Raw genomic sequence first — 13,834 nt, forward strand, 5'->3', positions numbered from 1 at the left:
TGGAATAATTTCTCTGGCTGCAGTGGTGTTAAGATTGAAATTAAGGAGCAAAATGGTTATTGAGTCAGTAATCCACCTTTAAATAACACATGGGCTGGAGAAGTAATCTCAGTTTTGATTAGGGTATATTATCAAAGGAAATGATTAAAACTTATGATGTGACAAGTATGTATGGTGATGCTGGGGTTCAGCTTCAAGGAAAGCAATGGTTCAGACAGGCATATGCTGAAGATGGACGCTAGGATGACTGATGATCATAATCTTTCTCTCAAGAATGCGAGGAAGTTATCACAAAAAAGCATAGTCAAAGGAAAGAAGAAATAAATTGATAGAAAGGGTCAATAAATCCAACAGCTGTCCATTCACAGGCCTCATGAAATCCCTGAACCCCATTAAGAGAGTTCTAGAAGTGAGGCAGTGACAACCCACGTTAGTAATGTAAAGGGGCCTTGTTATAAATCCTGCAGTTCTCAAAAAGTTACACTGGCCACTCTAGTCATCCTGCTGCCAGGAGTAGTGAGGAAGAACCAGTGTCGGGACCCTGAGCTCCTCGGGGGAAGAAACAGACTCAGACATACTTGGAGGTAGGTTTTAGAGCACCTGTGATGATTGTCCTTAGATGCCCATACCTCCAGCCATATACTGATGTGCAAAAGGGAAGGTGTTCACAAGAGTGTCTGTCATTTTGGCCACACTCCCATCTCTTCCTGGGAGTAGCCCCAGTGTGTGCTTATGGCCTGTCCCCACAGCTGTGGCCTTGGCCCCGTACCCTTTATGGGATCATCATCAATATGTTTGTGTCTATTTACTCCATGCCCAAGTGGAAAAATCCTTCCCTTGCATAGTGTCCTCATACATGTGGGCAGCATGTTGTACTTTCCCTGTCTGCTCACTCCCATTGCTTTGTATGAAGTCAGGCAAGTACCATAGTACCTCTCATCTGCGATAAGCCTGACAACAATGGCATGGCAAAAGCCATGGGATGTCAAAGTTTCAGAGCTGTGTGGAAATGCATGTGGGCTGGGGCTGAGCCAGGTCTGCCCTGACCCATGTCCTGACCCATGTCCAGCTCCTGACCCATGTCCATGGCTGCCATCCAGCAGAGACCTGCTCTGGTCTAGTATACCCCCCATTGTCCTGGGCATTCTCTCCACCCATCCCAGGACATTAGAAATCTCTCTCCCCACTGCCAAGTACAGTCAGACCTCATGGCAAGTAGGTCAGTAGGTGCCAGAGGTGATGGAAAGGATGGTACCCCAGCCCCAGTGGTGGCCCTTCCCTGTACCCTCCTGATGCCCCCAGGGGTAATAGGCGGCAGCCATGGTTAGAGGTAGACCTGGCTTTTACCTCAAATCCCCAGGACTCAGGGCCTACCAGTGTTCCTAAGTGTTCCTGTGACTTTCCAGTTGTAGGATACACTGCCATGAGAGGAAGAGAGGTGGCTTCAAGACCCCCATCAGGGCCTATTTGGGCTGGGCTGGGGCAGGGGAATGTAGCCCTGCAAACAGAGCATCTTTCATGTGTGTCCCTGTGTCCAAGGCTTATGGAACAAAGGGGTGGAGATTGAGAGCTTCTGCTCTGCCTTCTGTTTGTAAAGATGGGAGGGACAAGGCAGGCAGTGAAGGGGAGGAGCTGGACAGAGCACTGGCCAACGGCCAGGGACTCCTTGGGGTAGAACTGTGTGGGATGCAGAGCTGCAGAGGGTGGGCCCACACCAGCTGTTACCCAGCCATCTGTGTGCTGCTGGCCTCCAGGGCTGACACCAGACAGCATGCTCCTGAAGGCACCTTTGCTTCTGGGGCTCATTACACTGGTGTCTCATGTCTGTAGTTCTGACTTTGTGGACATTAGTAGGAGAGCAAATCACTTTGCCCTGTGTGTGGAGTTTGCAGTGTTCCATTTCAACCAAGTCTATCCAGATGAGTATGCATACAAGTTGCTGTGGGTACGGCGAAGCCAGCGCAAGGTAAGTGGTGTATCCTCCCTCCCTGTGGCTCCATATTCACCTAGAGACCACACTTAGGAGGGGCGAGTCCTGGATCCACAGGGAAGAGCATTCCTAAATGCCCAGATCTGTTTTTGTCTGTTGTATCACCATTTTAATTTGGCAAATATAGGTAAAAAAACACAAGTTCTCATTAGAAGTGTTCCAGGTTTCCAATTTGTTTTCCTCATGAGTGAGGCCCCTGAATAACAAAGGGGAGAAGGAAAGAGGTGAGCAGAAAGCAAGTCCTGAAGACAGAGATCCAGCTGCGGAGTGAAAGAGGGAAGAACAGGGGCTGATGAGGCAGCTGAGAGAAGCTAGAGTGGGACAAACAAACAAGAAATGCTAAGAAAAGTGGTAGATGGGAAACAAAATCCTGAGAAGGAAAGGCATGACAGCAGTTGAGCTGTGAGGCTCCTGTATAAACCACTGTGGGTCCAAGCCTGGGTGGGAGATGGCAGAGACGACAGGCAGGGATGTGTTCTCATGGGACTGTTATGCTGGTGAGGTCAGGCCAATGGCCCCCAAGTTCATAAGTGAAATAGTGGAAAGCTGGGGCAAGAGCTGCACGTGTGGGGGCCCAGGGCTGAGGGGAGGTGAGAGGTATGGGGAGTGGTCAGGGAAGGCATCTAAATGACGGGTACTCCTGGAAGGACCCAGTCACATGGAGGGTGGGGATAAGGAGGGCAGGCAGCTGTGGAGAGGACCCTAGAGGAACAAGCAACAAGTGTCCCTGGGGATGGCCTGAAATTCCAGGGACTGGATTTGCTATGAAAGAGGTGCAGAGAGGCAGGAGTGCAGTGGGAAGTGGGACTAGGGGCACCTTCAGGGCCCCAGGTGAAGACTTGGGATGTTATCCTTGGAGTTCTGGAGACCCATGGAAGGGGCTCTCTCAGATGCTCCACAGCCACTGGGATGCAGTGATCACTGGGAAATGGAAGAAGTGTTGGCTTGTGTATCTGTTGGAGGTTGATGTGGAGTGCACTGGTATGAGGGTGTGGAAGAGGCTCAAGGACGGACCCTGGGTGTTTTTCCAGAACACATGGGTTTGCAGTGACTCTATCAACTGAAAAGACACAGCAGGTTTGGAGAAGACACGAATAGATCTGGGAATTTAGGATTCCTGAAACAGCCCAGGCAGAGGAAGGTCTTGTGTTATAGAGCCTTAAAAATGAGAAAGAGGTTGGGTCTGATAGAAACGTGTCATTAGTCTCTGTTGGGAAAACCTTTCCCACTGCTGTTTATTCTTACCATTTTGTGCTTTCTTTGGACAGAATACATACTGCTGTCCAGAACTCATTCTGTCCATGCCCAGATTCTGGTCCCCGCATGAACTGTCCTGAGCCAGGATAGCCTACCTTGCCAGCAGGGCTCTGATGGAGAGGGTCTCACCTCTTCACCACATTCCTTAGACAGCCCATGCACACAGCCCACCAGATTCCTTCAGTCTGTCCCATTTCCTTACCCTCCGCCTCTTCCTTAGACAGCAGCCAGCCCTGGACACCTGGAGGCTGCAGGAGCTCCTTAGACATAGAGACCACAGTTGCTGCTTCAGCCCCTGTGCCCTGTCCCAGCTCAGGGTCTGGTGAACATGCAAGTGGGGCTGGTGGTGCATGAGTGTGTGTGTGTGTGTGTGTGTGTGTGTGTGTGTGTGTGTGTTGGTGGTGTGTGTCATGTTGATGGTACATGTCTAGGTATGAATGGGTATCATGTGTCAGCTGTAAGAACTGAGTCTCAAATGAAGTCAGCTTTCTATACAATTCCAAATCAGTCCACTGAGAGGCAGATTTCTCCTTATGGTGAATTCTGACTATATTTCTATGTTTGAGTTCTTCCTCTTTTTTTTTTTTTTACTTAAAAATTTTAATGTTTATTTTTGAGAGAGAGAGACAGGGGGAGAGAGAGAGAGAGAGAGAGCACAAGTGGGGGTGGGAGGCAGAGAGTGAGACAGAGATACAGAATCCCAAGCAGGCTCCAGGCTCTGAACTGTCAGCACAGAGCCCAACACAGGGCTCAAACCCATGAAGTGGGAGATCATGACCTGAGCCGAAGTTGGACACTTAACTGACTGAGCCAACCAGGTGCTCCTGTTTGAGTTCTTCTTGTGCTTTTGTGGATTTATTTCTATTTAACAAAATAAAATAATAACTTTTAATAATTCCTGATAGAAGCCTAACAAACACATGGAACAACACTGCTTTGTAAATATCCACCTTAATGAACATTAGCAAGAAGAGCCTTTCTGTATAGCCAGTTCCCACATGAAGAGAGGCAGAGCATTCCCAGCCCCCAGGACCCTCTATGTCCCCATCTAGATGCTGTCCCAAAAGGAATGGCAAGCTCTGATGGCTGATAAGTGGACTAACACACCTGTTATCCTACTGTCCAGAGAAGGACTCACTGGTGTGCTCACATTGTGTCTGGCTGATGCTGTGTAGGTGTCCAATGAGAGATGGGTGGTGCTGTCAGTGTTGCTGCAGACCATGCAGGCTCCTTGCTGTGCAGTCTTCCATCCTGTGCATTCATGGTGCTGTGAATGTGACTAAAAGCTACAGGTCATCAGGAAGAGTGCTACAGGGAAGATTCTAGTGCATGTACATATGGACATGTTCTTATAAGAAAAAAGGGAAAATGAAGAGGAAAAGGTGAAATAAAAAATCAATTAAAATTAGAAAAATAAGAGTCATTACACATACATATGTCCTTATTCATTTACATATGCACATTCACAGTTTTTGCCTGTTTTCCTTATGGTTTTCTGTTTTTCTCATTAATGCAAAGTATTTCACTGCAGTTTCTACAATTTGTTCTTAACAGCAGTTTACTTTGATATATTTAATGGAGTTGGAGTTGGGCCAAACCATTTGCTCAAAACAGGATGAAGACCTGGAAAACTGTCCCTTACAAGAAGGCCCGAGAGAGAAAAAGGTTTGAGAATATGATGAACATTCACATAAAGGAGGGTTGATGGGAGGAGGCTTAGGGAAATTGTCAGGACGGTCATGGGCCAGAATGAGAGTCTGGCTCCTCTCTCCCCAGGTCCCAGGGCTTCCCATTGAAGGGGGATGTGGTCATTCCAGGCAGACAAGAGCTGCTCCTAGAAGGGCAGCGAGCTGAGCCCTGTACTTACAGCTGGCCTGTATAGTAGCCTTCTTGTGTTATCATCTATGAGCTGATCTTATTCAGGAGACTTGGACCCCAGGCATGAGCCTCAGTCAGGATGATGCTCAGCCAGGATGGGTGCTTATCTCGGTACTCCCATCCCAGACTTGGGGGTAGCATCCTTTCAGGGTAGGTTTGCAGCTGCTGCTGAGTGTTGGCAGCACTAGGTGGACCACCTCCTGGGCAGTCTGCTGGCTCCCTAAGAACTCAGGGGGGCGGGGGCAGGTGCTTAAGGCAGCATAATCTGCACTGACAAGACCCTGAAAGGGCAAGTAATGGTCCCACCACATGCCCTCTCAGGAACCCTTGTTCCACATGTGCAGATTAAGCAACCCCTGCCCATCATTCTGGTGGAATCTTAAGCTCCTCAAATCCTACCCCAGGTCACTGTTTGTTTTTGTTTTTCATCTTTTGTAGTTTTTCATGCACCTTGAACTCCTATTCAGTCCTTCATGCTAAATGTTCTCCATGTGTGAAACTGTTCTAATCTCATAATTACTTTTTTTTAGGTGGATTGCACCTTTGTTGTGGATATCAGACCATGGCTTTCCCAGTTCTCCCTCCTGAACAGCACCTGTGTGAAGAAATAGGCTGGGAAGGGGTCCCTGGCTCCTCATACAAAAGATCCTTTTCCTCCAGAGAGCAACAGTCTGTATGTAGTCCCAGGTCTGTTCAGCACCAGGAGAATTAAAAGCATCTCAGAGCACTTTTTGGGTCCCTGTCAGTTTTGCACTTTCCTGAATCATTTTTATTTTATAAATGTTGGTGCTGTGACAAGAAGTACAGAATTGATCATCCTTATTATTCTTACATTGGCTGTTGGTGCACAGTGTTGAGTCAATCAGACTTCCCAACTCATGGGAGGCTACCCTCGTGATTCTTTCAGGGCCCCCACTGGTTGGTTGGTATATTTATTCATTCAGTCATCCATTAATATAACCATCCATCCGTCCGTCCATCCATCCATCCATCCATGTATCCATTTATTCACTCATTCTCCAATCTCTCCAGCCCCTCATCTATTCCACTCAAAAGGAATGCAGACAATTTTGTGAGGGAACATCCATCTGTATCTTCTTTATTTCAGCTCTGAGGGAAGGCTCACAATGGGGTGGTCCTTCTGAAGAGGGGCCATATCTCATCACAGGGATTGGAGGTGGGTGAATGAAGCTGACAAAAGGCTTTGCCCTTCTTGGACACCCATCAGGGCATCTGCACATAAGCCTCACTGACACATAATTAGATCTTCTCCAAAGCCTCTGATGATAGCTCAGAACACAATAGCTCCAGTCTCTATGTCTCACCTGCTCCCTGAGGCCTGTAACCCCCTCCCAGCACAGGCTGACCTCCGTGGCTGTCAATGCCAATCACTACTCCTGGGACAGCCACTGTGGTTACAGACACCCAACCTGATGAGTAAGTCTGTCTTCTGAGATACTCATGGGGATGGCCTGGAGGGGCAGAGTAAAGAGAGTGTGGGAGCACCTGGGGGAATGACTGGGACAGAGAGGCAGTAACAATACTACTTGGAGGAATACTTCAGAATGGAGGGGCTGAGCATCTTTCTTCCTTCTTCCTGGGTTTCTAAGGACTCTGATTTGAGTGGCTCCTTGTTGAAAGTCTGCCTGTTTCCTGGCCCATCTATTTTTATGAAATGGTCATAGGGATGATGTGACAGAATTTTCCAAGACAATTTTGGACAGTTCCATTGGGTATAGCACAAAAATAGTGGTCTGGTTCAGCTTTGGTTCTTTGACACATCTGTGTATAAAGTTTGTGACCTCTCCCACACCTTGGTAGGGACATAAACAAACTTACAAGGGTAAGTCTGTGTGGCCAACAGATAATAGGTCACTACTACCCATCCTTGCTTGAGAGTTCTCAGGTTCTGAGGAATTGTGGCTTCACCTGAGGAAGGCCTAGTGTCCTGTTCTTTCTCACTATGTCTGTTGTGTCTTCTGATCCATGAAAACCCCTTAATTTTACAAACCCCTTTAATTTTACAAATTTCCTAGAGATCAGGCCATACCCACCCTCTCTACTAAAGAAGAATCTTTGTGAACCAAAATCAGAAATACATACAGTCTCCAGGTGATTGGCACTGTGGCCACAGTTGGAAAATAGTTATCTAAGGAACTGAAATATTTAGAAATGTAGCTAGTGTATTTTGTTTGTGACCTATGTCTTTCCTCTGGTTCATGCTTTCATAGAATATAGAATTAAAAACATGGCCCCATTCACTCAACTCATGTTCACAGGTCATGGTTTGTGCAAGAGTCTTTGGCAAGGTGGGTAAATGTGCCTGCCACCATTGCTTTTGATGAGCACACAGTACCTTTTGAATGATACAGCATTATCCAAGGTGAGTCAGCACCAGGAGCAGCTTGTCCTGTGTCAATGTGTCTTAGAGAGACCTCTCCAGATCCAGCCCAGTCATTCATTGTCCCAAAATCAGTAGGGAGTAAAAATATACTTGAAAGTTACAATATAATCACCCATATAGAAACATTGACATGCATTTCAGAAATTCTTTATTTCCACAAACCCAGAATGTTTTATGGGATTTACTGGTTTGAAGGAGCAGAGGTCTTTGGAATATATCTGTGAGACCCCTTCTGAAATGGGGACTTAAACCAAAATCTCAGCACTGAATTCTCTGGGGAAGCTTCAAAGTGAAAAGAGAGGAGGTGAAAGAGAAATAGGGGAACAATGTTCCCTGCAAGGTTGATGTCATGAAATTTAATGAGATGATCTCTGTTAACTCTCACCACCAGCACCCTTCCCCATTTCCCTGCCAGGGCCCTGGCAGCTAGTCTCATGATTCTCTACTGTGCTTTTCCTAAACTGAGCTCACAGATTGAATCTAGTTCTTTTTACCCATGTTAACTCTTTGATTTCCAAATGCAAAGATCCATAGACATTACCAAAGAAACAAAGGCTCAGAAATACATGTAACTAGTCATTTGTTATCTCCTTTTTGTGATGCTTTCCAAATATTATTGTCAAAGAAAAATCATATACCACAGAAACTGCTGCTGTTTATAAGCTTTCCTGTCCTCTCTTAGGAAGCTACACTGTCAGCCCAGGAATAGCATCAGCGAATCAAAACCAACAAATCAATGTCCTGAAGCATCATATTTGTTAGGCTGAGCACCTCACCTCTGTCTCCAACTGCCCTAGACACAGGTGCCATTCCTCAGCATCTGCCCTATGTCTTCCCAGTGTGCTCATAAAGCCGGTATGACCTCTCCTTCCTCTCCAGTCTCCTGGTCATACCCACTTTCAGAATTTACTCTTTAGATCATGACATCTATTATATCTGAAACTGTCTATCTATATTTTATGTAGACCTGTCCTATGGTTACATCGTATGCATTGCTGTCAGATCAAGGTAAAATATTTTCCAAGTCATGCAAAGCCTCAATTAGTTCCACATGTTTAAAACACAGAATGTCCATCACTCAGTCAAAAGCAATCATAAAAAAGACAAGACTTGATGGGTAAATCAAGAGCAAAATTCAATAATAGAAACAAAACTGAAAATATACCTAGACAGTGTAGTTGTCAGATATGGGGCTTTAATGTGTCCAAGATGAATAGGTTCAGGGGAGAAAGATGGGTAGTACCAGCAAAGAAGTAGAAGCTACCAAAAAAGAATAAAAGGAAAGTTCTAGAACTGAAAAATATAGTAATGGAAATGAATAATGCAATAGGCAGGTTAACCTCAGATTCAGAGCAGCTACATGAGAGTTAGACAGCAGGGAGGCAGACTTGAGCAGATACAAGATGGGAAGCATGAGAAAGGCAAGATGAGATCTCCCTCATAGAGGAAGAAACAGACCATGGGACAGAAGCAATATTGCTGATTCATAGGGGCACACGTACCCAATGTTTATAACAGTGCTTTCAACAATAGCCAAATTATGGAAAGACCCTAAGTATCCACCAACTGATGAATGGATAAAGATGTGGTTTATATATACAATGAAATACTACTTGGAAATAAGAAAGATTGAAATCCTGCCATTTGCCATAAGGTAGATGAAACTGGAAGGTATTATGCTAAGTGAAATGTCAGTTGGAGAAAAATATCATGTTTTCACTCATATGTGGAACTTGAGAAACTTAACAGAAGACATGGGGGAAGGGAAGGGGAAAAATAGTTACAGAGATGGAGGGAGGCAAACCATAACAGACTCTTAAATACAGAGAACAAACTGGGGGGCTGATGGGGGGTGGCAAGGGAGAGGGGAAAATGGGTGATGGACATTGAGGAGGGCAGTTGTTGGGATGAGCACTGGGTGTTGTATGTAAGAGATGAATCACGGGAAACTACCCCCAAAACCAAGAGCACACTGTATACACTGTATGTTAGCCAACTTGTATTATACTGAATACATATACAGCCAAATTACATTAAAAAAAGAAAAAAATATAAAGCTTGAGTTCTCTAGAACTGACCAAAGACATCAAGCCATTGATTTAAGCAATGTTATAAACCCGAGCAGGGTAAAATAAAAGAAACCCATAACTGAGAATAAAAGAGTTCAAAGTCAAATTTAAGGAGAAAAAATCTTAAAATCAGCTAGAGGTAAAAATATCTCTTATTTTCAAACAAACCATTATCGGGCTTTCAGCTGAGCTCAGGAAACAACGAAATGTCAGAAGATGCCATGCACGTGCTAACTGCTGGAGGAAATTAATTATGGACCTAGAATCCCTCAGCCAGCAAAAACCTCTCTCAAAAATGTATACAAAATCAAGTTATTTTAAACAAGCAAAATGGAGTGTAGTTGTTGCCAGTAAAATTGGTCTAAAATAAACACTGGAGGGAATTCTCTGGGAAGAAGGAAAAACAAGTCCAGATGGAAAAATAGTATGGCAGGAAGAAAGGAGGAACACTCAAAAGGAACAATATGTAAATAAATGTAGGTGATATATTGACTGTAAGAAATAATATTGTATTGAATATTGTTAAATACATATAGAATTAGTATACATGAAAATAGCACAAAGGTGGAACAGGAATCAATGCGACTAGGATGATGTATATGCACTGGAAACCTTAATTAAAAGTTAGTTGACTGCTGGAAAAGTACAAGAAGGCAAAACAAAAAGGAAACACTTCTAAACATGAACACAGAGATTTTGGAAAAATGAGAATGGATTAAAGTATACTATGTCAACGCTAACCAAAAAAATGTCAGTATAACAGTACTAAGATTCCATAAGCCCTAAGACAAGAGACAGCACTTGAAATAAAGGTGGCCAGTTTACTGATGGAAATGTTTGTCTACTAGGAATGTGTAACAACTCTAAATATGTAGGCACCTGTCTCAGAATACCCAAAGCACAAACAGAAAGAATAAAAAGGGGAGATAATCAAATCCACCATCATAGCGAGAGGATACAAAACACACCCCACAGGGGCTGATAAAACTCAGCGGGCATAGTACATCAGTCATGTTCTAAAGTTCCTATAGAGATGTACCAATTTGTCCTTTTTGACTTACACTGAACATCACTTACACACTGATCATGCATACATGCTCTTTTCAAGTGCATATGAAACATTTCCAGAATTGATCAATTGTGTATCACAAAGTAAGTCTCAACAAAATTCACAGGCCTGACACTATGCAGATCATTTAATAACCACGGTGAAATTAAGGTGGAAATCAATATGAAAATGCAAGAGACTTCCAGAGATCAGAAGAAGCTTCTCTTGTTTCTGTGGACCCTTACCATCCTCTCTGCTGGCTCTCTCCTCAAAGTGACCCAGAGATTAAGGGGGATGGATTTGGAGGATTTGTTGCCTACAGAGAAACTTCTGAGGGGATCCCCTCCGAGGAGACTGGATCCAGGCCAAACTCCTAGAAGTAACTTTTCAGGCTGCAGTTAATTATAAAGGCTCCATCTGGAAGGCTTCATGACAGAAGTTGGCCTTGAGTACCAGCCCTTGTACACATTTGCAGTCTTTGATGAGAACTGCAGGCAAGGGCTCACATGCCCCTCCAACCCACAGGGAAGGTGCTCCACCAAGATACTGCTTTGGGGGACCTCCTAATGGAAAACGGGCACTTGACACTTTCTTCACTCAGACTCAGTTCTCAATACTTTCTGACTCCTAGCCCTACCTCCTCACCCTCTCAAGAACTTGGGAGTCCTCTCTGGCTTGCTTGCTTCCTATTCATTCACTAATTTATTATCTTTTTCCCCACACCTACTCTAGTCCCCTTCCCCTATTCTTAGGCAACCATTCTCATGCCTTTTATGTGTACCTTCGCATCGGTATTTTTGAAGAGTGTGTCCAAAATAGTTATTTAATTGGGTTGTACGATATATTTTCTTTTGAATTTGACTTTTTCCTTTTAACATTGTCTTTTATAAGATCCATTCTTGGGGCACCTGGGTGGCTCAGTCGCTTAAGTGACTGACTCTTGATATTGGCTCAGGTCATGATCTCAGGGTTCCTGAGATCAAGACCCACACCAGGCTCTGCGCTTACAACGTCGAGTCAGTTTGGGTTTCTCTCTTCCCCCCTCTCTCTACCCCTACCCCTTCCTCTCAAAATTAAGAAATAAACATTTAAAAATAAATAAACGATCCACTCTTCTTTTTCTGTATACATCCAGGCTAGCTTCCAGACCTGAGTCATACTTTACCCACCTTTCTCCACTTCCAGAGAGCTTCTGAGTTTCCTATCAAATTTGCTGTAGTGAATGTCTTCTTTTAGGTCATTTATGGATATGCTGAGAAATTCCTTGGATTGGTACTCAGGAACAGACTTGCTGCATCTTGGGCTTTGCAAACCCTCAATTTATCCTCCAGAATGGAGGTGCCAGTCCTCATGCTCCCCAGCAGCTCAGGAGCTCACTTGTGCCCCCCTGATCAGTCTCATCAAGCTTTCTCATTTTTGATAGCCTAGTAGGTGAAAAGGATTAACCCATTTCACTGGTGATACCTATTTTCACTTCTTTGGTTACCAGTGGGTTTGAATATATTTTGATAGGCTCAGTCTGAGATTTCCCCTCAGACAATGCCTAACTCATAACAGTAGCTCATTTCTTAGTCTCAGATTTGTCAAATGTCTTTGACTTTTGTTAATGGTATCTTTTGTGAAACAGACATGCTAAATTTTGTGAGTTTTAACCTGGAGTGTGGCATTTCATACTACAGATTATTAATGTATTTTCAGGCCTTTTCACCTCTGCTTGTTTGGGGCCTTCTTGATCTATCTAATTTTTGTCTTCTTATCTGTCAGGTAAAAAGCTGACCACTTACTTGTTTTCTTTCCCCTGCAGCTGTCTCATTTCTTGCTAGGTTTGTGTTAGGTTGTGCTAGGCCTATTGATATTTTCATGACTGTATCTTCTTGTTCTATTTCTTATTTTGTCCATTTTTGTCCCTATGTTAGTTTTTCTATACCCCGTTACAAATAACCACACATTTAGCAGCTTAAAACAATACCCATTTATTACCTTACAGTGTCTGTGGGTCAGACTTATCTGGGTCCTCTGTTCAGGGTCTCTGCAGACTGCATCAAAGTGTTGGCCAAGACTGTGTACTCATCTGAGAAGGGGTCCTCCTCCAAGTTTATGTGGTAGTTGGCAGAATTCAGTTCCTGTGGTTGTAGGTCTGAGACTCTCAGCCATTAGAGGCTGCTATCCTCTGTTAACATAGCCTTCTGCTCAACATGTCCATTTGCTGTTTCAAGGCCAACAGGCAAGTGTCTCTGCTTCTTCTTGTCTCTTACTTCTAGATAATTTTTTTTTAAAAACAGCTTTCATGAGATATAATTCACAGGCCATACAATTCTCTTATTTAACACGTGCAATCCAGTGGCTTTTCCTACATTCGCAAAGTTTTGTATCCATTACCAGAATCAATCTTAGAACATGTTCATCAATGCAAAAAAGAAATGCCATACTCCTTAGGTATTACCCTCCAGTTCCTAATCTCCCTCTGCCCCAGGCCTATCAGCAACTAGCTTTTTGTCTGCATAGATTTGCCAACTCTGGACATTTCACATAAATGGAATCATACAATATAATGACTCAGCATCTTTCTCTTAACATAATGTTTCCAAGATTCATTCATGCTGTAGTATGTAATCAGTACTTCATCCCTTTTTATTGCCTAGTAATATTCTATTGTGTGGATATGCCACATTACATTTGATTCATTTTTTACGTGATGGACATATGGGTTGTTTCTACCCTTAATCAGTCATGAGTAATGGTGCTGTGTATACATTTTTGCGTGGACATAATTTTTCTCTTGGGTATATACCTAGAAGTAGTAGGGCTGGAACATATGGTAATTCTATTCTTTAATCATTTGAAGAATTGCCAGTCTGTTTTCCAAGTGGTTGTGCCACTTTACATTCCACTAGGAGTGTATGAGGGTTACAATTTCTCCACATCCTTACTAATACTTGAAATAATCCATCCTTTTTATTCTAATCATCCCAGTGGTGTGAAGTGAGCTCATTGTGGCTTTGATTTGCATCTCCCCAATGGTTCATAAAGTTGAACGTCTTTTCATGTGTTTATTGGACATTTGCATATATTCTTTGAAGAAATTTCCATTTAGATATTTTGCCCATATTTTAATTGGGTTATTTGCCTTTGTATTATTGATTTGTGGTAGTTTTAAAAAATATATTCTGGATTCAGATCTCTTAAGT

General features: G+C 43.6%; 1 protein-coding gene across 2 annotated transcripts; it reads left to right on the plus strand.

The window, feature by feature from the left end:
• The first annotated feature begins 1,661 nt into the window (after nt 1-1,661).
• LOC125162437 (probable cystatin-15) lies at nt 1,662-5,852 on the plus strand. Of its 2 annotated transcripts, none has more exons than XM_047853467.1 (3): nt 1,662-1,966; nt 4,805-4,912; nt 5,656-5,852. In XM_047853467.1, exons 1-3 carry the CDS (start codon nt 1,772-1,774, stop codon nt 5,734-5,736), a joined length of 384 nt encoding a protein of 127 aa, XP_047709423.1. In that variant the 5' UTR covers nt 1,662-1,771; the 3' UTR covers nt 5,737-5,852. The 2 variants fall into 2 exon arrangements, with proteins under 2 accessions (XP_047709423.1, XP_047709422.1); XM_047853466.1 differs by having other exon boundaries at nt 1,664-1,966; nt 4,802-4,912.
• The last annotated feature ends 7,982 nt before the right edge of the window (nt 5,853-13,834 follow it).

The sequence above is a fragment of the Prionailurus viverrinus genome, chromosome A3 (assembly GCF_022837055.1).
Source record: "Prionailurus viverrinus isolate Anna chromosome A3, UM_Priviv_1.0, whole genome shotgun sequence".
Lineage (NCBI taxonomy): Eukaryota > Metazoa > Chordata > Mammalia > Carnivora > Felidae > Prionailurus > Prionailurus viverrinus.